Source organism: Aspergillus pseudodeflectus, assembly GCF_044049435.1.
Source record: "Aspergillus pseudodeflectus strain CBS 756.74 chromosome Unknown BJX68scaffold_78, whole genome shotgun sequence".
Lineage (NCBI taxonomy): Eukaryota > Fungi > Ascomycota > Eurotiomycetes > Eurotiales > Aspergillaceae > Aspergillus > Aspergillus pseudodeflectus.
In genome coordinates, this window is record NW_027263854.1 from 55,075 (window position 1) to 78,344 (window position 23,270).

The following is a 23,270-nucleotide window of genomic DNA, read 5'->3' on the forward strand; positions in this document are numbered from 1 at the left end:
CTGGCTCTAGTGATCAGACTATCAAGCTCTGGGATCCCACCACTGGCGCCGAGCTGCAAACCTTGGTGGGCCATTCTAACTGGGTTTTTTCAGTCACCTTCTCCCCAGATGGCCGTCTTTTAGCATCTGGCTCTAGTGATCGGACTATCAAGCTCTGGGATCCCGCTACTGGGGCCTGCGAGCATACCATAGAGGGCCATTCTGGTTTAGTTCAGTCAGTTGTCTTCTCCCCAGATGGCCGTCTCTTAGCATCTGGCTCTAGTGATCAGACTATCAAGCTCTGGGAGCCCACCACTGGCGCTGTGCTGCAAACCTTGATGGACCATCCTAAATGGGTTTTGTGCGTCGCCTTCTCCCCAGATGGCTGTCTTTTGTCTGGCTCTGGTGATGGGACTATCGAACTCTGGGATCCCACCACTGGCGCCTGCCAGCATCTTATAGAGGGCTATTCTGATTTAGTTCAGTTAGTTGCCTTCTCCCCAGACGGCTGTCTCTTAGCATCTGGCTCTGGTGATCGGACTATTAAGCTTTGGAATATCGCCACCAGCGCCCTCCCAAAAATACGAATGAATAGGGCGGGGAGTCTGAAGTGTGCGGTATGATGATATCCCTGTTGAGCCGATCGCGATTCTGACTGTGATGCTGAATCCGGAGTATTGGGTTACGTGGTAATCTGGTTTGACTATCTAGCTGTAGTGAGCGGATGAAAATCATATGGCGCTGTGACTTTATTCCATGGGGTGTGATATGGGACTTCTTGTCACAGGCGTGCGGGTCGACAGTTATTATTGCTCGGAGAATTATTCGACTCCGGCGATCGCGAGCAGGTCACATACTTGTTTATCGCGACATTGAGTTATCCAAATTTCCGGCTCGTTCCATGAGAAACAGTGAACAGGGCAAGAAAACACCCCAAGATGTCAGGAATGACGCAGGGCGCGACCCTCAAAGTGCGTAGAAGCCCGGTGCTCGGCGAGTCATACACCACAACCCTTACCGCAACATCAACCCAACCCATGATGATATCGAGACCGCAAATTCTAGAAAAATCAGCGTCACACAACCTTAAAACCCCAGCTATGACTTGCTGGCCTTCCACGCGGGTTGGCCTAGCTCCATCCAATCGTTGGGGGCTCGTGATATTAACGGCGTCGATCCTTTGCCGCGTTGGCATCCCTTCGCCACCTCCCATGACATCGCGGACCCTGTGTGGCTTCACAGGGTCAGGGTGTCGTCATTGCATCCTGATCATCGAAATTCGTGTTTGACGCCGCTGATATCGATGCTTTAATTTGGTTTGTTGTGGGATCGCGCGATGAGGGGATGGAAGCGAGGGATATCAACACCGACATGATACAATGCCTTTCTTGTGCTGACGTCACTGGGATCCCGAGTCTATATAGTACTCTGTTTTCAACAGCTGGGATATCCCTTCTCCATCTCAATTCAGCACATCGTATCAATCCAATCTCCACAATAAAACCAAACCAAACCACCCACCCACCCACCAAACAAACAACCACCAAAATGCCCCTCTTCCACCGCGACCACCGAGACTCCATGTCCTCCTCTTCCCGCTCCAGCATGGAAGACCCCAACATGCACCACAGCAGCAAAGGCGGCCTCTTCAGCAGCCGCCGCCGCACATCCGCCAGCGGCTACAGCAGCGCCTCGAGCACCGGCAGCCACCGTAACAGCGGCAGCTACGGACACAGCAGTCGACACAGCGGCAGCGGCAGCGGCTTCGGGTTTATGAACCGGAACCGCCGACACGAGGATCCGGCGATTGCGTCTGCGCGCGATCGCGTCTTTGCGGCGGAGGAGGCGGAGAGGGCTGCTGATCAGGCGCTTTATGCGAGTCGACGGGCGGTGCAGGAGGCGAGGAATGATGTGAGGAATTTGGAGAAGGAGGCCAAGGAAGAGTAAGCTCCCCTTTTCTACGGATTTTGTGTTTCGAAATGGAGGAGGGTTCAGTGGCTAACGATTGTAGTGCCCGCGCCGCCAAGTTCAAGCAGAGCCAGGCGAAGGATATCTCGAAGCGCGTCAAGCCTCTTGGTCGTAAGTGATTGGTCGTTTCCCAGAAGGTGTCTGCGCGGAATCTGATTGTTTATGTCGTCACTGAGCGATGATATAACTATGTATGATATGGCACCGTCAACCCGTCCGATGCCCGACACGATATGACCCTCTTCCTTTCGACAAACCTTAGCGAGCGATTTCCTTTTGTTTCATGACAGATATCCTTGTACATTATCTTGATGGGTTACGACTGTATACTAGTTTATTTTCGGTGTCTTTGTCAATCGGGAGTGCGGGTTGCAATATACTCTGTATATTATCTCTCGAATACCAGAATGTATTCTTCAGGTCGGATGTTCAGAAAGCTCAAGTGTATCAAGGCACTGTAGTAAGCCGAGAATCGACCAGACACGTTGATGACCTAGAAAATACGTAGCCGATCCAGTGTGCATAGAATTATGTGCTGCGTCAGAGTCGCGTGGGATCGAGCTAACCAAGCTCATACTATAATCTCGCTGGCAGAAAGTGCTACCGAACAGTGCTCCCTATTCGACCGTCCATCTAATGTCTGGGCACACGTCAAGCACATACACCAACCAGTAGCCAGGTTGCTCAGCTAGCTCCGTAACCTCAACAACCAACTCCACACAACTCACACCCCAAAAAGCTCATCTAACCCCTTCCTACAACTCTCACTACCAGACTCAGCTTGATCTTTCCCTTTGCCAGCTTCTCTCTACACCACGTTTTCAGCTTATACTAGAAGTCCACTAGCCACTCTACACCAAAATGAGTTGACGCCATTAGCCACTTCGCGTTAGGAGGGATAACTAGCGCCGATGGGAATTCCTCACAATTGTCATGGAGAAGGTACAGATGGTACATCGATGTAGATATTTGGTTACTCATGTCCTGAGGCTATACCTACGTCCAGTCGTATCGAACCACTTGGTGATTGTGGAGATGAATCTGGAACTTGGACTCGAAGGTAAACTCGCCGCCATAAATGCCTTGGGATTCCCAGTTTATAGCCCATAAGAGCTGGGGAACCAAATACGTTTATCTCTGTGCTCTCCGACATAGTCCCCATTGTGCTGTGTCTCGATGTACGATGTATATACGAGGTGCTGGACTAGAAGTTGTTCGGTGCTTTAACGCCTTCCCTGTCCGCGAGCCCGCACGTCAGGTACTCGCAGTATGGCGAATGTATGCCCGCTGGCTGTTCATTTGCAACTTGATCTGTTCCAGCTAACAGCCACTCAGGTCGGAGCGAATGACTACCAAGCCATACCTGCAGAATCTCGACGCATGAATCCTGCGGCATCGCCCAATTCGGAAGGTCTCGTATTCCGCCGGGCGCTTGAAGCGATACACCTATCGTTAGGCGCGCAGACTTGGCTGACTTGCTCATCGATTTCAACCCGCCCTCTTTCCTCACCCTCTGACTCACCATCCATTCCCCCATCCCATCATCCACCAGTACAAAACACGACCACCACAATGTCTCCAACCACGGGAACAATCCTCTCCCTCTCCATCTCCTCAGAACACACCTTCTCCAAAACCCCCGTGGGATCCATCACCCTCCTCCACGGCCTCGGCATCGAGGGCGACTGCCACGCGGGCCAAACAGTCCAGCACCGCTCCCGCCTCCACATAACCCCGCCCCCGCCGAATCTCCGCCAAGTGCATTTGATCGCGATCGAGATCCTGCAAACGATTTCAGCGACGTTATCGGAAAGTGAAAAGGCACAACTCCTCGCTCCCGGCGCGCTGGGCCAGAATATCACGACGCAGGGAATCGATCTGCTATCGCTATCTGCGGGGACGGAGTTGCGTTTCGTCGACGCGTCGAATCCAGGTGCAACAGCGAGCGCGGTTCTTGTTTTGACGGGCCTCCGCAACCCCTGTCCGCAGATTAGTAAATTCCAGCCCGGGCTCCAGGAGCGGTTCATTGTCCGGGATGCGGAGCGGAAGATCGTGGGGCGGTTGGCCGGGGTCATGGCGACGGTGAGCGTGGGTGGGGAGGTGAAGGTGGGGATGGGGATTCGGGTTCTTGCCCCGGAGGACCATGTGGCTCTTGGCCCCGTGTGAACTGGCGCGTCCTACGATAGTCTAGAATCTAGTGTAGACGAGAGTACGGTGCGGTGCCATGGTGGCGTGGGTTAGCGCGCGCACTCGGGGAATGGAGACGGTTTCATACTAGATGCCCAGGGTGCCAATGCTAACTAATCAAATATTACAGATGAGACTGTCAGCAAAGACCCTGGAAAAACAACGGAGGCTTGAAGAGCTGAATAGCTGAATAGGCTATAGCTGAGCCAGCTGAGCCAGCTGCAGAAACAAAAAGAGGGGCTGCCCCGCCGCAGATCAGTAATCGAGAATCAATCTGCTCAGGAGATAAATAGCCATTTGTCCTCCGCTCTTTACTATCCCAGAACCAAGTGCAAGATAATCAAAATCATCAACATGTCCATCCCCGACTCCGCACTCTCCGCCCTCCGCTCGTCCCTCGCCTCGTCGCTCATCATCACCCCGCAGGACGAGGGGTACACGGACGCGATCCGGAGATGGTCCGATACCGGCATTAAACAGGCTGTACGCCCATTCATTATCCCCCCATCGATTGATTCGTATGTTAATCAGAATAGGGCGTGGTCATCAAACCATCAACCGAAACCGACATCATCACAGCATTAAAATGGTCGCAAACGCACAACATCGACCTCGCCATCAAGGGCGGCGGCCACTCTGTCAGCGGGACGAGTTCATCTTCGGGTGGTCTGGTCATCGACCTCACGCGCCTCAACTCCGTTACTGTAAAACCAGAATCTAAAACAGCCACCGTCGGCGGCGGCGCAGTCTGGAAAGATGTCGACGAGGCACTCGCGACACACGGCCTCGCCGCCGTCGGCGGCACAGTCAACCACACGGGCGTCGGGGGCCTGACACTCGGCGGCGGATACGGCTGGTTGAGTGGGATGTACGGGCTGACCATCGACAATCTTCTCGCCGCGCGAGTTGTCCTCGCCGACGGCTCGATCGTCACAGCCTCGGAGAGTGAAAACTCCGATCTCTTCTGGGCGCTCCGCGGGGCCGGGTATAATTTCGGTATCGTTGTGGAATTTACCTTCCGCGCGTATGAGCAAAAAACACCCGTGTACGCGGGCATCGTCGCCTTTACGCCGGATAAAGTCGAGGATGTCATCTCCATCCTGAACGGGCTGCTCCTGGAGAAGCCGGATCCCCGCTCGGGCGCCATCACCATCTTCGCGCAGCCGCCCGGCGCACCCGTTCCCATGGTCAACGTCCTCGTCTTCTACAACGGCACCGAAGAAGAAGGGCGCGCGCGCTTCGCAGACCTGTTGGCCCTCGGCCCCGTCGCCAACATGATCAGCATGATCCCGTATTCCCAACTCAACGCGCTGCAGAACCCAATGGCCACCTACGGCGACCGGAAGAGCTTCAAGGGGATCTTCTTCAACCCGCCCTTATCGCCCTCGTTCGCGCAAACGGTTCTCGCCGAATTCACGGAAAAGGTCGCAAGTGACCCGGATCTTGGCGCGTCTGGCATCCTCTTTGAGTTTTATGATATGGGCAAGATTAATGCGGTGCCCCGCAGAGCGACGGCGTTTGCGAGTCGCGGCACGACGCAGAATGGGATTATTACGCTGCGCTGGTCGGATGCCAGCAAGGATCAGGAGCATCGCGGCTGGGCGAGGAAGGTCCAGGAACGGTATAAGGAGGAGTTGGATAAGGAGGAGAAGTGGAAGGCTGTTGGTGCGGGTGGTGTGCCGCAGTATATCAATTATGCGGAGCGTGAGTTTCCTTTCCCTTTCTTTCCTTTTTTTTTCTCGGAGTGTTTTCTGGCGATGGATGCTAACGTGGTGCAGCTGGTGACTCGGTCGTGGGCAACATCTACGGCGAAAACTTTGATCGATTGAAGGAGCTGAAGCGCAAGTATGATCCGACGAATGTGTTTCGCAAGATGCATCCTATTACTCTGGACTAGACATCCCTACCGCGCAGACTGGCACATAGCTGGCCTCCATTTAATAAACTACTTCTATACATATCCCTCATGGTCCTACCATTAGCACTAGATCGGAATGCAACACACTCCGATTGCACACATCATGGAAGATATCTCTTGATCCATCTTACGATGTCCTATAATCCGGACGAAACATGCACCATATCTGGCCACCGTGGTACACTTGAAATCACCACGGATACTCTAAATCAAGCGTTGACTTGAGGCGACACTTACCCTACTTTGCAGGCGGCCTAGGACCCGGTTACCAAGTACGCAAACGCAGTATGGGGAGAGTGTATTTTCCCTGCACTGTCTTACGTGTGAAGACACATCACATGGTACGATGGAGTCTCATATCTTGATTCTGTGAGCGATTGTTCCAGGCCAAGGAAATTATGTTAAAATAGCGACTGACCCGCCCAGTATGGGCCACTTTGGCGCTAGCCGTCCCTCGGGTGTAGACGTTTCTGATTGGTTGAAGCCATACCTACAAATCGATGATCCATCAGGCGAGTCACTGCTTGAAGATATGAAATGTCTATAAATGCAGGCTGTTCCTCGCTACCAGCAAGAACCTCTGCAACTTTCGAATCCACAGCTTGAACCACAGACCTAATCCATCCAGAATTCCAGCTCACCACCTCATAAACACATCCAAGCTATTGCCAAAATGCCCACCCACCTCGCCGCCATCGCCCACGAAAAGCACACCCCCTTCACGATCCTCCCCCGCCAAACCCCCAAACCCGGCCGCGGCGAGCTCCTCATCGCCGTTAAATCCATCGCCCTCAACCCCGCAGACATCATCATGCGAAACACCGGCCTCTTTATCCCACCTTCGGCCTACCCAACGGTCCTCGGCTTCGACCTGGCGGGGGTTGTAATCGCGGTTGGCGAGGATGTGCCCTCCGCTCCTGTCAATTGTAGCAAAGGTCCAGCGTCCGGTGTGTTTTTCGAACCGGGCAGAACCCGCGTTGCCGCGTACGCGGCTTCCGCATGGAAATCGTGTGAGCCGGATTACGGCGCGTTCCAGGAAATGTGTCTTGTTCCCTGGCAGCATGTCGTCCCCCTTCCTGATGACCGGATCTCGTGGAATGAAGCGGCGACGCTACCTGTGTCTGTTCAGGTCCCGCTTAGCGCGTGGGATGCCTTGGGGATTCTACGGGTGGGCGAGAATACAATCTCCTCTCGTGTTTCGGCCTCGCACTCTGCTGGAATCGCTAGGGAAGAAAAGGGCGAAGCACTACTTATCTGGGGCGCGTCCTCGAGCGTGGGAACCATGGGCGTGCAGAGCGCACGGGTCCTGCGAGATCCGAATTCGAATATCGGGGCTGTGTATGCTGTCGCTGGACTTGCCAATCATGCGTATGTGAGCGGGCTCGGAGCGGACCGTGTCTTCGATTATAAGGATCCGCATGTCGTCGATGCGGTCGTTTCGGCGGCGAAGGAGGATAGCCTGGTTATTCGGCATTGTTTCCTTGCCACGGGGGAGCTGGGGCTTTGTCAAGCTGTGCTGAAGTTGGTCCTTGTGGATAGTTCTCTGGAGGAGAAGAGAAGTACGACGGCAAAAATTGCCTCAGCACCGCCCATCCCCGCTGACGCCGAACAAATACCCGGCGTGGAAACGATCTTCGTGATGCCCTCCATGACCGACGAAGTCGAGCGGTTGGCGCAGTTCGAGTACTGGCTGGGGACGTGGTTACGGGAGAGGCTTTCTGAAGGGAATATCACGCCGAGTCCGCGGGTGAGGGTTGTCGGGAAGGGGTTGGAGGCTATTAATAAAGGATTGGATGAGTTGGCGCGCGGGGTCAGTTGTGTGAAGTTGGTTGTGGAGGTTGCAGAGTGAAAGTTTTATGTCGATAGCTGCTTGATAAATGTTCTGGTATCGCGAAGCTATGTCGATAGGAGGCATGGCCATGTTTCGGGTGATACAATAGAGGCTAAGGTGCATGTTTGACGGACCCGGAGAGCTGGACATTGCCAGATCATAGTCTAGCCTACCTCCATTGATCAATTACCGGAAAGTGAGTCCCCATGAGCCTGTATTAATTTTGAGCTACTGAGACACCCTGATGCTACAAAGACTAAAATCCTCCGCCCGCCAGAAACCCATCCGACACATCGAATGCCCCATCTGGCATAAAGTCGAAATCGAGAAAGGGGACGCCCGAGATAGCATGGTCCAGTTCAGGTGGAGTGATTTGATGAGCTGGCACAGTGTACGCCATGGAGTGCTCTGGATTCGGTTCTGAGTGGTCTGTTAGTGACCGCGCTGACAGCGCAACGGGGGATGCTTATAGTAACTTACCAAGAGCATTCCACACTTCGCCTAGCTTCTCCAGGCGCCGACAACATTTATTGATCGTAGAGTTTCCCACGTCCAGGTGCTGTAGAGGTTCGATACATCCGAAGAACGTCGTCCTGAGCGAGTACGTGGAGTGTGGAGCAGGTAGGCTGATAAAGCTCGATCGCTTGGCGAGCAGGAAGACCGTAAAGATGATCAAGGCGGCGTCGAATGCTATTACTGTTAGCAGCTGAACCATCCCTCGCAGTGAGTTAGGGGAGGGCGAATAAACCCACTATGATACAGCGCACACCACCACACGCCCAAGAGTCCCCGCTGAGCCCACTGCAACTCAACGAGGCTCCGAACCATACCAATCATCTCTGTCGCAGACTCAATGGAGATATACACGGTGCTCCGCGCTATATCCTGCAAGGCAAGTGTATCGGAACTGTCGACGTCATCACAGTCATCAATCAACTCACACAGCCTCACGAGGATCGCGCGATGGATGAGTAGGCGCAGGTTATGATACCGCATTGTAAGAATAATGCGGAATCTGTCGATGGTGGGATTCTTCCCGATGTCTGTCATGCACTCTTGCGCTTTTATTAACGTCATGTGTGTAGGCAGCTGCGAAGTCCACTCTTCGAGGGACTGTCGTAGGCGCAGAACGCGGGTTATCAGCTCGTAACTTGGGATTTTCTCTTCTGTGCCGAGGTTGCTGTCGTAGATGAGGTCGAGGGTTTTGGACAGGATGCAGGAGAGGCGGCTGATTCGTTAGTCAGTAGAATATATCTATCTGCTTGATAGCCAACAGGCAGCTCACATGGTCGCATTAAATGAATCCGTGCTATACCGACACCGCTGCCGCGCCTCAATCTGCCTCTGCCGTTCCTCAAACGTATCATAGTAAATCGGCAATCCGAGACGTGAATAGTGCTCCGGGATCGAGGGCGGACGACCGAATGTCATACTCAGGTTCCTACACATCGCATAACAATCAGTACACCATTTATCCAGCGTTTAATGGTACAGTGACGTGACTGCGTACCGATCAAGAATAATACACCCAAACCACGTCCGCTTGCGCATCTCCCGCTCAACAGGCGGGAGCCGTTTCGAGGTTTCGGCGGAGTGAAGGCCGAGCTGGAGGGCGACTTTCACCGCGAGCCCGTGCGTCGTCCAAGTTTGGTTTGAGGAGCGGGTGCCTTGCATGTATTGTGTTACGAGGAGGAGGTATTGGACTGTCGATGTTAGGAATGGGTTTGTCAGGGATAGGGGAAAGGGTCGTACCGATTTCAAGACTCGCTCCATTCATAATATGTTCAGCGCAGAGCGCGTTTGCACGGTGGTAGAATGCTTCGGCTTCAACCCTTCTCTTCTCACCGTCGCCGATGGGGAGGGCCGTGCTGAGTGTGGCTAGGGCGAGAACAATATTCAGCACGCCGAGCCAGGTGCGGCGCGTGACTGTATGGTTTCTCTTCAGTTGTGCATACGTTTCGCGGAAGGTTTCTTCGTGGATATATGGGAAGAGCATGCCGGTGTCGGCGAAGTATCGATCGATGAGTGAGAGCGTCTCATCATCTGGTGGAAGATAGAAGATCGACGTTGGTGTGCTCTCCTGATGCAAACCATTGGCAGTCCACGGTGTGGGATGCGCCACCGGCGAGCTTGGCCGAGATACTCGCGCGATGTGCAAGTCAAACAGACTAGTGTGCCGGCTGCCCGGTGTAAAATTCCCGCGACTACGTGAGAGGCGCTTGAGTGTGCGGGATATATCCGATGTAAAGGAAATATTGGACGATGGTCCTGGCGGGATCAATCAGTGTGGCAGATAGTGAGGGGCAGGTGTGGCATACCAAAATACGCGCGATCCTCCTCGTCACCGAAAACGAGGACACCCATGCCATCCGCCGGCCCCTGGGGTCCAATCGAGGCACGGGTCACGCCATCAGACGGCGTGGAATTCGGTGTGGGGACCGTACGATGAGTTGACTCGACATCGCTATGGGACCTTTTCGCTCCACGAGGACTTGATGAATTCTCTCGAAGCAACGATTCGAGCTGGTTGAGTCGATTCTCGATAGCCTGGAAATGCCTGGTACTGTCAGCTGGATTGAAGAATATGGAGAGGGCCAAGTTACTCTTTGCCTACGACAACAATATCATGGCTATTCCCCGTTGAGATGTATTGGCAAGTCACGCCCAGCTCCGTACACGTGCTGCATGTTGGTCGCTGGCCACTGCACTACTCCGGATTAGCCCAGGCCCAGACACGCAGGCTGCGAGTCCAGCGGGAACCTACCCGGGACTTCCGCGTTCGACACGAGACGCAGGCTTCGACGGCGCGGCGACGCTTCTGTTTGGGTTCCTCCTGTTGGACGGGATCGGACTGCGGGGCGTCTGCAGCCATGGTCGTTGAGAACGGTGAGGTGTTGTGGGAAGCTCAGGGACGCAGAGTGGGAGATGGAGATGGCGTTGCCGCGGAAGATGCCAGAGATGCCGATAAGCAGTCCCAATGGGGCCAAAAGGGCGGGTTGATGATTGGTCAGGCCGCCCTCGCATCGGATCATTCCCGTGTTTTCCGGTGCACCACTTGCAGATCGATCACTGGCCCCACGCGTAAATTTACTGTGGTAGACAGGTGTCCTGCTGTGACTCCATACTTTGTTCATTTACAATATTGGTGTCTTGATGAAATAGCGTGTTTGATCGGGGCCGATAGTCATCGTAGGGTGGTTCTAGTGGAAGTCTAAAGGAACGAACGAAGTAATGGCATTGGTATAAAGACCGTCGGAATAATACATGAGGGGATGCCTATGGGGTCTGGAAGGCTCAGAAAGTAAAATGGTGTTCTCTCACAGGCCGCCATGGGTCCGTGACTCTTCCTGGCAGTGCCTGGCTGGACTGCAGAGCCCTACTTGCTTATATGTATATAATGCTCTGCACGCAGCTACCCAGAAACAGGGCCGGTCTGCTACGCAACATGGTATTGTGAAACGGCACAGATACACTACTTCAGGCAGTGCATACATAAGTCAACGGACTGTCTTTCGACAGCTATATCATATAGTACAGACTCCTTCAAGTTGGATTCTTCGATGGCGGGAACCGGATTGGCTCGCTGTCAGACGCCACATGGTGGCTGAGGCGGAACATTAGTAAATCCGAGTGCGCCTGGAACACTGTTGCTTCGATTCCACCACGAGCCTCTTCATCACTGCCATCTCCATATTTAGCCAAGGCCATGGCCCCCGTCTTTCGCGAGGAGCTGTTGGACCGATATGAGGACTCGGAAGTCGTGCTGCAAATTGTGTCGTCACCATCATGCGCGTCCTCTTCTCGGGTATTCAGCCTGTCCCCAAATCTCCTCGCCAAGCAATAAGACCCTTTGGAGCTGGAAGATAGTCCAAAGGCTTCGGCAGTCGCTAGCGAGCTCGGAATTCGCGTTCCTCTCGCACGGCGAGTAGTGCAGAACGATAAGAGCGCTTACACCATCCTCGTCAGCTGGAAGGAACTAGGCTGGTTCACGACAGTCAAGCATGCTCTGCAGCTCCGTCGCTTCGTGAAACTCCTTAGATCGGTCACCTCACCGACCGCTGGCTCGCTTGCAACCGGCGAGTGCAGATCTTTCTGGCTGGAAGATCGCTGCGGTCTGCCGGCGAATTCTGGCCCTGGCGAAATCACCCACTTCTTCCACTTTTGGGCCAACTTTACATCGATTAGGCGAGCGATGCAAGAATCGAAACAGCCTCGGGTGCCAGACTCACCAAAGCCAACCACCGAGGTGCAATTCACCGTCGAGCCATTCGTCTTGACGCACCATGACCTGACACCGCGCAACCTGTTGATCTCGCCCTCCGGTCAGCTTACGGTCCTAGACTGGGATTTGGCTGGCTTTTACCCAATCCCGATCGAGTACACATCCATCTACAATTTCAACATCCCAGCGGACTGGGGTCTGTTGGCCCGTTGGCGGTGGCATCTGTTTGCCTGGATTGGAGTTGGCTACTACGAGGCTGACGCCCGTCTGCTGTGGACCATGCGCTCTAAATTTACACGATTCACTATCGGGAGAAGATATGAACTGTTGGCGCACGGAGGACCCTCAAGATACCCTGTAACCTGATGTTTGTGCACCGCATGCGATCTATGTTACTCTCCATATCAATACGATCCACCTCGACCATTCAGCTACGTCGGGACTTTGCCGGAGATGCCGACGAGATTTATAATACACCGATGAGGATATACAGTGGCTACCGCATATGTATTGTGTTTGTCTACTATTTGTTAGAGCACTATCTGCAGCCAGAAACCCCTGTTTGACCAACACCTCACACTCTATATACCCCTCCTCTACATATACTATCCACATGGCTACCCCAAAACATACCCCCCGCTCAATCCTCGAAACCTTCTACGCCGCGGAACGAATCTACATGTCTGCACCCCCCTCCTCCCGAGACTTCACGACCCTAGCCGCCGTCGTCTCCCCCACCTTCCGCCTCGAACAAACCTCCGCGCTCCCCTACGCAGGAACCTACATTGGCCCAGGGGGATTCCAAGACTGGGCGACGCGCATGGCGGACTACTTTGACGTTGTGGACGTGCGGGACCCCGAGGTGTTTGAGCGCGACGGGTCGAATAAGGTGATGGTTCTAGCGAATGTGCTGTTCCGCGTGAGGGCTACGGGGGAGGAGCTGCTTTTCCCGTTTGCGCAGGCGATTACGGTGGATCTCGAGCTCGGGGTCATGACTGAGCTCAGGCCGTTTTATTGGGATGTTGCTGCTGTTAATAAGGCGTTGGGTGTTGGCCAGTGAGCCCGAGGTTGGGATGAAAAGTTCAGCTTTATTGTTGATAGGGCGAGCAGCCGAGTTGGGGCTGGTGGAGATGTTTATCAGTCACCAATAGAGTCTGACGCCTGGCTCATAATTCACTCTTGAATAACCTTTCCTATCCCGTGCCTAATGATATTTGACACCTGTTCGAGTGGCTAGGAGCTAACAATTTTCTGCTGGACCTACCCATGGAGGATGTAGATGGCATCTGACTCTGCAAGCACCACTAGTCCCAATTGGCGGTCCAGTACATGTCAGGCAAGAATACCAACCACGTTTTCTCGCCAAGTAAGGGAGAAAGAGTCGCGTGATTGCCCTCAATTGACCCATTTGAGTGAGAACGCCTTCGAATAATGTGGTTCATAAGACCCCCGCCTGAACCACCCACTCACTCCAGGCCGGCATTCAGTTCCGCTTGTAACGGATCCACCAGCTCCCCCTATACCTTGCCAACACATTTACCACCTCTGTATAGATACATAGTGTGGCCAGCCTTAATATCCTCCTTTCTCTCCTTGGGTACCTCGCTATCATCCACAGTATTCCTCTGGATACCCTGTTTGCGAGAAGAACGCGTGATCCGGCCCTCTGCACGGGAGTATCGTCCTCGTTGATGAATCGGACGGGGTCGGCGCGGTATCTATCGAAGACTAGTACTTGACAGATGCGGGGCAGAGGTTAGTCTGGCTGTTCATGTTCCACTGCTGCAGGTGATAGGGTTGAATGCGGAAGGTGGGCTTGCGTACGTCATGGCTGCGACTAATGGGCCGCGGCTGGGGTTCTGATAGGTAAGGATGAATAAGATATACCGGTCGCTGTAGTTACCAGATACAGAGGAACTGTCAGCGCGGCTAGGAGAATTGGCGGTATGTTGATCAAAGTTCCATGGTTGAGAAAACTACGCACGTGTGCAGGAATTGATCTCTCCGCTGACCCGAAATCCCAGGCAGAGTCCATCAGGGATATTTCATTCAGCTGCTACAACCATGTGGATTAAGACTAGAATGTTAGGTTACTTCCTGTTCTAAGTAGTAGGTTTCTATATGTATCCACGATCAGCACACCGGCTGTATTATTACTACAGCTGCCATTGTTAGTTGTTTATTAGGGTAGTGATTATCCCCATGTAATTCGCCTTTATTCATCCTGGATGTGTTCATATCAGCATCTTATCCATATGATCAGGCATAAGTGCCGCTGCCTTTGCTCAGGTAGGTAAACTAGTGCTGAAAGCAGGAATATAAACTTGATTTAGTAACCTGCCATATAAGTACATCATATATACGAAGGATCTAAATAATATCACACAGACCTTCTTTAGCTATTAACCAACCCCAAGCCGGGGCGTGTATTCCTCGTTCAGGCAGTTAATGTGGTCGGCGTTGCCCTCTCTGAAGAGCATTTCCACACTGCAGAGGGAGAGAGGGTGTAGGAGGTTAGCGCGGTGCTTGGGCTTGACGTGGTAGATGAGAAAGCTATAGATCGGAGGGGAGTACCATGATCGCTAAACCACAAGGCATGGAGTGCATGTCGATGGATGAGTCTTGCGCCATGTCAGGGGGTGTCCTGGCTATTAACCCGTCTCAGCCCCTGCTAATGAGAAGCAAAGACGGGGAATATACCATTGTCTTAATCATGTAATAGACTATCTGAGAAATACATCCCATGCTGCCTTCAATCCTTAGCTCGCTCGTCTCGTTCAGGCCGCGACATGCAGGCAAAGATCTAAGCTGTTTTTCCCATCCGCACGAACGTCGACAAATGATAACCCCCTTACTCCGACTCCGCGAGGCTATCCAACTCCGCTTTTATCTTCTCCATTTCCTCCCCATGAACCATCCCAATACAATCGTGCTCCTTGTACAGATACATGGCGTGCTCGGGGTCAATCCCCTCCTTGACCTCCCTGGGAAGCTCGGGGTCACTCAGCGAAATCCTGCGGAATTGCGCCGTGCCAGCATTTGGGTCTGCATGTTCGGGAATATACTCCTCGTGTCCCCACTGGAAGCGAATGTTGGGCTCGTGCCTCAAAATGCGTGCGGCACTAGATTATAGATAGGCTTAGCGTTGGCTTAGCCTAGTGGCCGTCTGGCTTGTGTTGGTGGCTCGAGACAAGTAAAGAGATGGAATTGGACGGGCGGGGATTTGGCCATATGTACCTCATGATTGCGGTTAATACAAGGGGGCTGGCGTCTGGAAAGTGGGTTGTAGGCAAGTACGATGTACAAGTTGTTCTGGTGCGTCGATATGTTGCGCGTAGCCAAAATCAGATACTCGTGAAAGAGACAGCGTGGATGAAGGGGAGCGGAGAAGCCCTAATTTATATCACGAGGATGAGACAATGCATCGCTCAATGTGACGTGTTCTATGCCTAGAAATCTAGAATGCCGTGACACTGAATCCGTGGTGGCGTACACGAGGTTCCGTGGTTGACGTCGGTATGAACGCGGGGATTGCTGCCGCGGAATGCCGATGGACGTCATGGAAATATGCAATAGAGCGGGAGTCCATTAACGGGTGTTGCATGTACTCCTCCAACGGTCTTGGTTGGAATATTACATCAGCAGCTCGTCTAGATAGCGGAGTTTGAACATCCAGGATCCATAATCTCCGCACGGCACCCGCATCCGGGACTTCGGCTCCATGTCTGACTCGTGGCACGTGTGCTTACTGTCCCAGTACTGGTGGATTATGACGTGCGGATGCTGCTGTGCTATTAATGGGTTTCGTGGTTCGAAACGAAGCGTCGCTGCTGGCCATATGTGTGTCTTATGCTTAACGCTTCATGACGGTTCTTTGAAATCCACTGTCACTGTGAGCTTTCAAGCAGTTTTTCAATATCTGGACGGAAACGGGGAGAAGGAACTGTGGTGCGTAATGACTGTATGGATTGAAGCTATCCAAGGGAGTTCGTAGTGTTGAGGCAAGTCAGAACACTCTGCACGGGCGGAGAGCAAGTGAGATGGTCACGGGTCCAGACAGAATACAAGGCGTGCCATATATTTGGATACTGGTTATAGGCTATTAAGGGGAAGGAAGGAATCAGGAAGGTGCTGGAATGCGTCCGAAAGGCAGATTTAGTGAAGAGGCTTCTGGGAGCAGCGCCACCGAACTTAAAGCATTAGGATCTGGCGATTAGGGTTTCGTCGACCGCCAGCCGGTGAAGATCCAAAAACGTTAAATAAAAGTAAACCTGGCGTCGCGGACGAATTTGTCTGGCTCAGGGCCTATATAGAGCTTTAGGTTCGAATGACGTTGCAGCACGAAAACACAAAACGATAAGGAGAATAGGAGCGAGTGTAGGCTTCTCTAGTAATAAAAACCCTACACACGGGGCCTGCAGTGGAAATAAACGGTCCTAGGTTGCCAGGAAATGGATGATACTAGCTCGAATACGTTGCGTGGGAAAATCGATTGAGTACGCTTCATACCCTTTCACGGACACGGCCAGAAATCCCTGGCGTTCTCGCGCAGAAATTGGTAACCTATTTATGCAGCTGGTGATATTGTCAAAGTGCGATCGGAACCATGGCTCCCTGAATGGCTGAATGGTTGGAACCTGTACAGATCTGGGATTTTCATCATATTCATTCAAAGCCTTCTAGTTTCGGATGATCTCGCCATCCTCAGAACCTTTTAGTGCTGACTGCCGCCAACCTGATGACTTGGGGAGCCATATCGCTATTCCTGCGCAGCAAGCAGCAGGATATTCTAGGTCGTTTTACCTTTGAATTGGTCGGATACAACTACAACTGGGAGGTTTCGAAGTCAAATGTAGTCCTATTAATTAACTTTATGAGCGACCGAATGGAGTAACGCACCCGTTGTCATTCGGCCGACCAGAACTCCCCTTGGCCTTTGCACCCACTCTTAGATCTCATTCCATAGGGGCGGAGAATGCTTCCATAGTTCATAAGGCTGTTGCGCCACAAATATCAACTTTAAGTCGAACAAGATTTTCTTAATACCTCCGTCATCGGTACCTCTTCGGGACTTGAGTGCTCGTCCAGCGTCCATCTTCATCAGCCAGATGTATACGAGGTCTGTTCTAGGGCACCTGGAGCAGAAGCATTTGTTGCCGTAGCCATTCATACAGATAGAATGACACGGTATACATACTCCGGGTCGTCTCGTCTGTGTCTCTCTGGAAGGCGCTGCTGCCTAGACAGGCATGACAAAGTTTTCCAGAACACTATGCTGCGCCACGGATAGCACCCTTGCTACGACATCATTCCCCCCACAGGCTTCTCTAATCCGCCCTATCTGCATCCCCCGTGGCTTAGTTAGGGACACATGAAGCACGTCCTGGAATACGGGATGCACAACCATTTGAGAGTGGAATTATCCGCGTACTTCCCAAGACGGCCTTATGCACCTCGCTTCCCGGGCCCATCTCTGGCGAGGATGTGGCGTAGTCAAAATAAGTTTTGCAGAAAAACTTGACACAAACTTAGATCTGAGCATGCAACAAGCCTCCGTGACCGGCGAACTCGCCTAATAGAATAGACTTCCACCACGGGTTGAAAATCTCTTCGTCTCAGAGTCCAGAGTACGGCTTTCCCATCCACTTGCACTACTCACAGACACGCTATCAACCACTACTCTCACATTCAGACATCACTTGCTGCGTTCTCAGAGTCATTATCATCATCATAGTCTTCTTCAACACACTATACCTATCCACCTCCTTACTACACGAGGAGAAATGGTCGGAATCCTGAAGCTCGAAACACCCCCGATGGGAGGTAAGTGAATAGGCAGCAACACCACCTCCTCCATCCCTGACAATACTTCGAAACGTTAGGCCCCAAAGCAACCCTCCGACCCAACGGGCTCGTACCCCTCAAATCAACCATTACAACACCACTACAAATCCCACCCGTCCCCAAGCTGAACCACGACCCTAAGGCCCGGATCACCGCATCATTCGAAAAGACGACAGTCCCTGACAGCGACACCCCAAGCTGGCAGTGGGTTTCAACAACCGAGCAGGTAGCCGGCCTGGTCACATCCTTGGAGGGACTGCCCAATAACCCTCCCTCCCTATACATCGACCTCGAAGGAGTGAATCTCGGACGGAACGGGACAGTTTCGATTCAGCAGATGTATGTTCTGCCGCACGACAGGACGTACCTAATCGACGTACACACACTTGGAAAGCGGGCGTTTGCACGAGACGAGGTCGAGGAGAACGATCCGCAGGGTGGGGATTGTTATCCTGGCCAGCCTCACCCGGAGCACACGACAAGCCTAAAGGACATCCTCGAAAGCGCTACGATCAAAAAAGTAATCTTCGACGTCCGCCACGACTCTGACGCCCTCTACGCTCATTTCGGAATTAAGCTAGCCGGTATCGAAGACTTACAACTGATGGAGCTCGCAACGCGCGGTGGGGAAAGGACACACGTCAAGGGTCTCGCCCACTGCATCCGGTGGAACATCCCATACACCGAGTGGACCGACGGACAAGCCAGTATCGATAAGTGGCTCGAGACAAAGGAAAAGGGACGGAAGCTATTCGCTCCAGAGCATGGTGGGAGCTTTGAGGTGTTTAATCAGCGGCCGCTGTCTGAGGAGGTACTGAAGTATTGTATCGAGGATGTGAGGATGCTGCCGAAGTTGTGGAGTGTGTATGACGGGTGGCTGACGCCCCTTTGGAGGAAACTGGTTGATGGAGAGGTGGACAATCGGATTCGGTCGTCGCAGTCGGCCAAGTTCAAGGGTGGGTGGCATATGACGCTGGCGCCGGTGGGATGGGATGATGTGGAATTTGAGGAGGAGTTCGATGAGGAACAACTCGACACTACAGACCCTGGTGTTGACGCCGGCGGATGGAGTGAGGATAATTTGGGAGGGGAAGATGCTTGGGATTACCAGAACTACTCGTCGGATGATGGCCATCAGGAGTACAACGACCCTGGAGATTTCGACAACTACGGACCGCTTGGTGGTTATAAACTCTCCGACTCCCTTGCGGATGCTCAGATTTACTGGCCGGTCGATGGTCAGGAGGACTACAACGACACATGGGAGTATGAGAATTACGCGCCGCTCGATGGCTATGAAGGATGCGGGGATTTTTCGGACGCTCAAGGACACTGGCCGGTCGATGGTTACGGGGTCTACATTGATCCTTCGGGTCTACACATTTACGCGCCGCTCGATACTTATCAGTCGGAGTTTAAGGATTCTTCGGATTCGGAGAATATCTCATCGGGCGATGGCTATGCAGGGTACGACGATCCTTGGAAGGAGTACGACTTCAGAAAGTATCTGGTTGGAGGAACGATGGCTTAGTTTGATCCATGTGGCTTGAACCACACGCTGTATTTAAAAACACAAAAAAACGACAAAATTCACATACCATCACCTTGTTCATAACCCCGTAGTCTGCCATGTGTGTTTGTAGATCCCACGTACTGTTCAGCGGCCTGCCGGACAGCTTCTCCATCCTCCACGGAGCCCCCTCTTGTTCAACCACCAACATCCCTGTCAACGGCTCGTCTCAGGTTAATCTTCAAGACATCGTTCAAGTACTCCGTATTGTCCGTTTCCCAAACAGTACATGATCAACATTCTGTCGGCGCCCGTGCATCCCAGACACGAGGTCGCTTGTCCCTTGGTCAGCGAGCCCTACAGCAGCGCATGCACTCGCTCGGACATTTGATGCAACCATCACCCCCACTTTCGCTGGTGACCAGGGTTATTTGACTGCTGGTTCATATGTGGGCGAGTGGCCAATAAGAATGAACCGCTCTGCGAAATGTGCTCAAACTCCCGCACCAAGGACTGCCAAGCAGCCAAGTCTGTATGCACGACTCCCATCGCATCAAGATAAGATTCCTCAGTCTTTTGGCCATGGGGTTTGAGTCATGTCGGACAGTCTGACAGTGTTTGAAGTATATACTGTCAGCACTCTCCTATATTACTCCAGACGGCGGACCACATCATATTGCTCTCGCCTTGTGTGTAGGGAGAAGCTCATCTGGGGTGAGGTTGGATTAGGGTCGATGCCCGTTTTGACCAGCTTGTCCGATATCAAGCATCATATTGCCACCCCACTCGTGAAAGGATTCTTCTCATTCCCCCTCGGAAGTTTCACTTTGATGTGGGACTCAATCCGGAATTTTGTAGCGATGGTCTGATTGCCCACACGATAAAGGGCGCTTCCTCGCTCCTCCTTGCAACCTCGTGGCAAAACCGATTTATTCATGAACTACACTGTCCATCTCCAGCCATGGAGCTTAAGCTTGTGTCATCGCTATGGGCACTGCTCCTCCTCATCGTCAATCCCGCCCTCAGCGTGACTGTCGGGCGCGCCGGCCATGGCTTCATCGGGTATGGCATCAACATGTACAGGCCCGCCTGCCCCTACGCCTGCAAAGCGACCATTAGCAACCCGCTAAACTGCACGATGGATATGACCCATGAGCACATGCACATGAAGCGCCACGGCCACTCGCACGAAGAGGTCGACCTTCCGATGGGAGACGGCTGGATGGTGACCTCGTCCCCCGACGCAGAGTGCTACGGCAACAACGACGCCTTCCTGCAGACACTGGCATACTGCATGGTCACCCAATGCACGGACGTGGCCAACTCAACGCTGCAGAAATTCTGGGAGATGGACGTTGTCGGCCGGATCCCGGGCCAGCCACTCCCCAAGATGAGCTATCAGGATGCCTTTCATGCCGCCACCGACGCTGTGAATGGGACCCCGCCGGTGATTGCCAACTCGTCTGTCATTCTGTATTCCGTGGGTACAATACCGGATGAGACCTACCAGACCGAGTATCGGACGCTCTCAGTCTTTGACCGGCTGGAAACCACGCATGTGAGATATGGGTTTGTCTCCGAGTGACTGTCGATCTTTCGAAAAGAAAGGTGCTAACACACATTGTCTAGCCTCGTCCTCCTCCTTACCGGTGTGATTTTCCCCATCGCATTCTCCCTGCTGCGCTTCCTCCCCTTTCGAGAAGAATGGATTGCCCGTTTCGAAGCCAAGTTCGTCACTCCTCCCATGATCGGCGCCCGGCACAACGTCCCTTTCTTTTGGCACACGACCATGATGCCCACCCGCTGGCAAGCCTTCTTCATCGCATACATCATCATCATCAACGTCGTCCTCTGCTCCGTCGGCATTGAGTCCGCCCGCGAAAGTACATGGTACAAAGACCGCCCACGCGAGATCGTCTCGTACGTGAGCAACCGCGCGGGATATCTCAGCTTCGCAAATCTCCCGCTCCTCGTCCTCTACTCGAGCCGGAATAACGTCCTGCTATGGGTGACAAACTGGTCCCATAGTACGTTCCTCTTGCTGCACCGGTGGATCGCGGTCATCGCGGTCATCGAGGCCTGTCTGCACTCGGCCATCTACCTGCAGATCTACGACGTCGACGGAGCCCACACGGCCGAGTCTCAACTCCCCTACTGGTTCTGGGGTATCATTGCCACCCTCTCCATGGTCGTCATGGTGCCCGCCTCGGTCCTCCCCATCCGCCAACAATTCTACGAAATCTTCCTCGCTTGGCACGTCTTCTTCTTCCTCCTCGCCATGGTTGGCTGCATCTTGCACATCTGGTATCGATATGCGTGGCAGTGGGGGTACGAGAACTGGATCTACATTGCGCTGGCAATCTGGGGGTTCGATCGGATCCTCCGAGTTCTACGGCTCGCGCGCCATGGTTCTCGTCTTGCAAAGGTGACGGTTGTGGATGAGGACTATGTCAAGATCGAGGTCCGCGACGTCAAGGCCGAGGGGCATGTCTATCTTTATTTTCCCACGCTCACCTGGAGAGTTTGGGAGAACCACCCGTTCTCCGTTTTAGCTGACACGATGGTCTGCCGCGCGGACCCGTCCAACGGTACACACTCCAGCTCATCGAGCTCGTCCGCTTCGCTGGATGATAAGGAGGCGAATACCGTCAAGAACCCCACAAGCAACATCGTCGCAATCGACGATATGAAAATCACACCGACCCCCACCTCTCCGTCTCTATCACCGACCTCCCGCCCCGACCGCCACCGCCATGACGGGCTGACATTGTACCTGCGCACCCACGAGGGTATAACATCCTACCTCCGCGGCCCAACAACCCTCCCCGTCTACGTCGAAGCAGGCTACTACCCGCGCTCCATCCTCGGCGTCGAACCCGCGCACGCATCAAACATCCTCGCCTTCGCCGGCGGCGTCGGCGTCACAGCCGTAACCTCAACCCTACTCCAGCACAGAGGGTATCACAAGCTGTTCTGGGGCTCGCGCAGCGACGCACTGATCAAATCCGTTCGGGAGTCCCTGGGCCACGACGAGTTTGACCGACTGAATCCAGTTCTCTTCACGGCGGAACGGATGCATATCCCGAGTATCCTCGAGGACGAGGCCGCGCGCGCGCCCAGTGTGGGTATCACGGTTGTTGTTAGTGGGCCGGCGGAGATGGCGGATGAGGTAAGGAGGGAGGTGGCGAGGGTTGTTAGGGAGCGAGGGGCTGTTATGACGTTTGTTGAGGAGTCGTTTAGTTGGTGACCTTTTCGATACTGGTAGAGTATATAATGGAGAATGTTTATTGAGGTGGTAGGCGTATAATAGCCAGCATGGGGGCACCTTTCATAGCTGACGCATTATTGAACGGACCTAAAAGAAGGCATAGATGATGGCATAGGTTAAAGGCCATTCGTGGTGATAGAGCCGATTATGGCGAGGATGCTCATGGCTCGTGACGATCCAACGTCCTGATGGTGGTCGTTGTGAGCCATGGCTTCGTCAGGAGTGCTTTTTCATTTATGAATTCGATGACAGAAAATCCATTATCTTCCATGACTTGGTAAACACAAAGTTTAGCACAGAGCTCTTCTGGGATATTCCCCGCGAGGTCGGCAAGATCCTAAGAGCCACCCGGCAAATCCGACACCAGAACCTTGGGGATGTGTACATTAAGCACTACTCCACGAGAAGCGCGTTCCGGAATAGAGTTTGAAGGGACGGAGGAATAGATGACTTTTAATGAACTGGCTTCGTATCGAGATACATCCAGTAAGAAGACACTTGCTCAGGACAAAGAGGTCTTGACGCAATCGAGGATCCTTATAA

The 23,270-nt window shown here is 53.2% G+C and overlaps 10 protein-coding genes across 10 annotated transcripts in view; 9 read left to right on the plus strand and 1 right to left on the minus strand.

Annotated features, from left to right (window-relative positions):
• The window catches only part of BJX68DRAFT_202318 (WD40 repeat domain-containing protein), a 2,876-nt gene extending 1,913 nt beyond the window's left edge, over positions 1-963 (plus strand). Inside the window, exon 3 of the mRNA XM_071037571.1 lies at positions 40-963. Coding sequence (XP_070893331.1) covers positions 40-602 — 563 coding nt within the window. The 3' untranslated portion in view covers positions 603-963. The remainder of the gene's footprint in view (positions 1-39) is intronic.
• A 564-nt stretch (positions 964-1,527) lies between these two features.
• Positions 1,528-2,066, plus strand: BJX68DRAFT_272312 (uncharacterized protein; the record flags this gene model as incomplete). Its single annotated transcript, XM_071047175.1, has 2 exons — positions 1,528-1,922; positions 1,991-2,066. The coding sequence occupies 2 exons, from the start codon at positions 1,528-1,530 to the stop codon at positions 2,064-2,066; spliced, it is 471 nt and encodes a 156-aa protein (XP_070893332.1).
• Positions 2,067-3,091: 1,025 nt separating this feature from the next.
• Positions 3,092-4,326, plus strand: BJX68DRAFT_202335 (MOSC domain-containing protein). Its single transcript, XM_071037572.1, has 2 exons — positions 3,092-4,171; positions 4,223-4,326. Exon 1 carries the CDS (start codon positions 3,217-3,219, stop codon positions 4,111-4,113), a length of 897 nt encoding a protein of 298 aa, XP_070893333.1. The 5' UTR covers positions 3,092-3,216; the 3' UTR covers positions 4,114-4,171; positions 4,223-4,326.
• Positions 4,327-6,150, plus strand: BJX68DRAFT_202336 (FAD-binding oxidoreductase). Its single transcript, XM_071037573.1, has 3 exons — positions 4,327-4,617; positions 4,671-5,838; positions 5,913-6,150. Exons 1-3 carry the CDS (start codon positions 4,489-4,491, stop codon positions 6,029-6,031), a joined length of 1,416 nt encoding a protein of 471 aa, XP_070893334.1. The 5' UTR covers positions 4,327-4,488; the 3' UTR covers positions 6,032-6,150.
• A 565-nt stretch (positions 6,151-6,715) lies between these two features.
• BJX68DRAFT_279503 (zinc-binding alcohol dehydrogenase family protein) lies at positions 6,716-7,901 on the plus strand (the record flags this gene model as incomplete). The annotated part of the gene is made up of 1 exon (XM_071048746.1): positions 6,716-7,901. Exon 1 carries the CDS (start codon positions 6,726-6,728, stop codon positions 7,899-7,901), a length of 1,176 nt encoding a protein of 391 aa, XP_070893335.1. The 5' UTR covers positions 6,716-6,725.
• Positions 7,902-8,055: 154 nt separating this feature from the next.
• BJX68DRAFT_248288 (Zn(II)2Cys6 transcription factor) lies at positions 8,056-10,771 on the minus strand. Its single transcript, XM_071041894.1, has 9 exons — positions 10,648-10,771; positions 10,487-10,590; positions 10,202-10,440; positions 9,636-10,151; positions 9,394-9,586; positions 9,169-9,324; positions 8,636-9,111; positions 8,364-8,573; positions 8,056-8,303 (listed from the first exon to the last, which is right to left on the minus strand). The coding sequence occupies exons 1-9, from the start codon at positions 10,753-10,755 to the stop codon at positions 8,140-8,142; spliced, it is 2,166 nt and encodes a 721-aa protein (XP_070893336.1). The 5' UTR covers positions 10,756-10,771; the 3' UTR covers positions 8,056-8,139.
• Positions 10,772-11,589: 818 nt separating this feature from the next.
• Positions 11,590-12,471, plus strand: BJX68DRAFT_259008 (uncharacterized protein; the record flags this gene model as incomplete). The annotated part of the gene is made up of 2 exons (XM_071043629.1): positions 11,590-11,688; positions 11,740-12,471. 2 exons carry the CDS (start codon positions 11,590-11,592, stop codon positions 12,469-12,471), a joined length of 831 nt encoding a protein of 276 aa, XP_070893337.1.
• BJX68DRAFT_248299 (nuclear transport factor 2 family protein) lies at positions 12,380-13,209 on the plus strand. The gene has a single exon (XM_071041895.1). The coding sequence runs from the start codon at positions 12,611-12,613 to the stop codon at positions 13,163-13,165; it is 555 nt and encodes a 184-aa protein (XP_070893338.1). The 5' UTR covers positions 12,380-12,610; the 3' UTR covers positions 13,166-13,209.
• A 1,633-nt stretch (positions 13,210-14,842) lies between these two features.
• On the plus strand, positions 14,843-15,444 carry BJX68DRAFT_248301 (uncharacterized protein). The gene is made up of 2 exons (XM_071041896.1): positions 14,843-15,227; positions 15,343-15,444. Exons 1-2 carry the CDS (start codon positions 14,849-14,851, stop codon positions 15,357-15,359), a joined length of 396 nt encoding a protein of 131 aa, XP_070893339.1. The 5' UTR covers positions 14,843-14,848; the 3' UTR covers positions 15,360-15,444.
• Positions 15,445-17,888: 2,444 nt separating this feature from the next.
• Positions 17,889-22,706, plus strand: BJX68DRAFT_272320 (putative ferric-chelate reductase (Fre2); the record flags this gene model as incomplete). Its single annotated transcript, XM_071047176.1, has 4 exons — positions 17,889-17,928; positions 17,988-19,416; positions 20,318-21,028; positions 21,089-22,706. 4 exons carry the CDS (start codon positions 17,889-17,891, stop codon positions 22,704-22,706), a joined length of 3,798 nt encoding a protein of 1,265 aa, XP_070893340.1.
• Between the last annotated feature and the right edge of the window lie 564 nt (positions 22,707-23,270).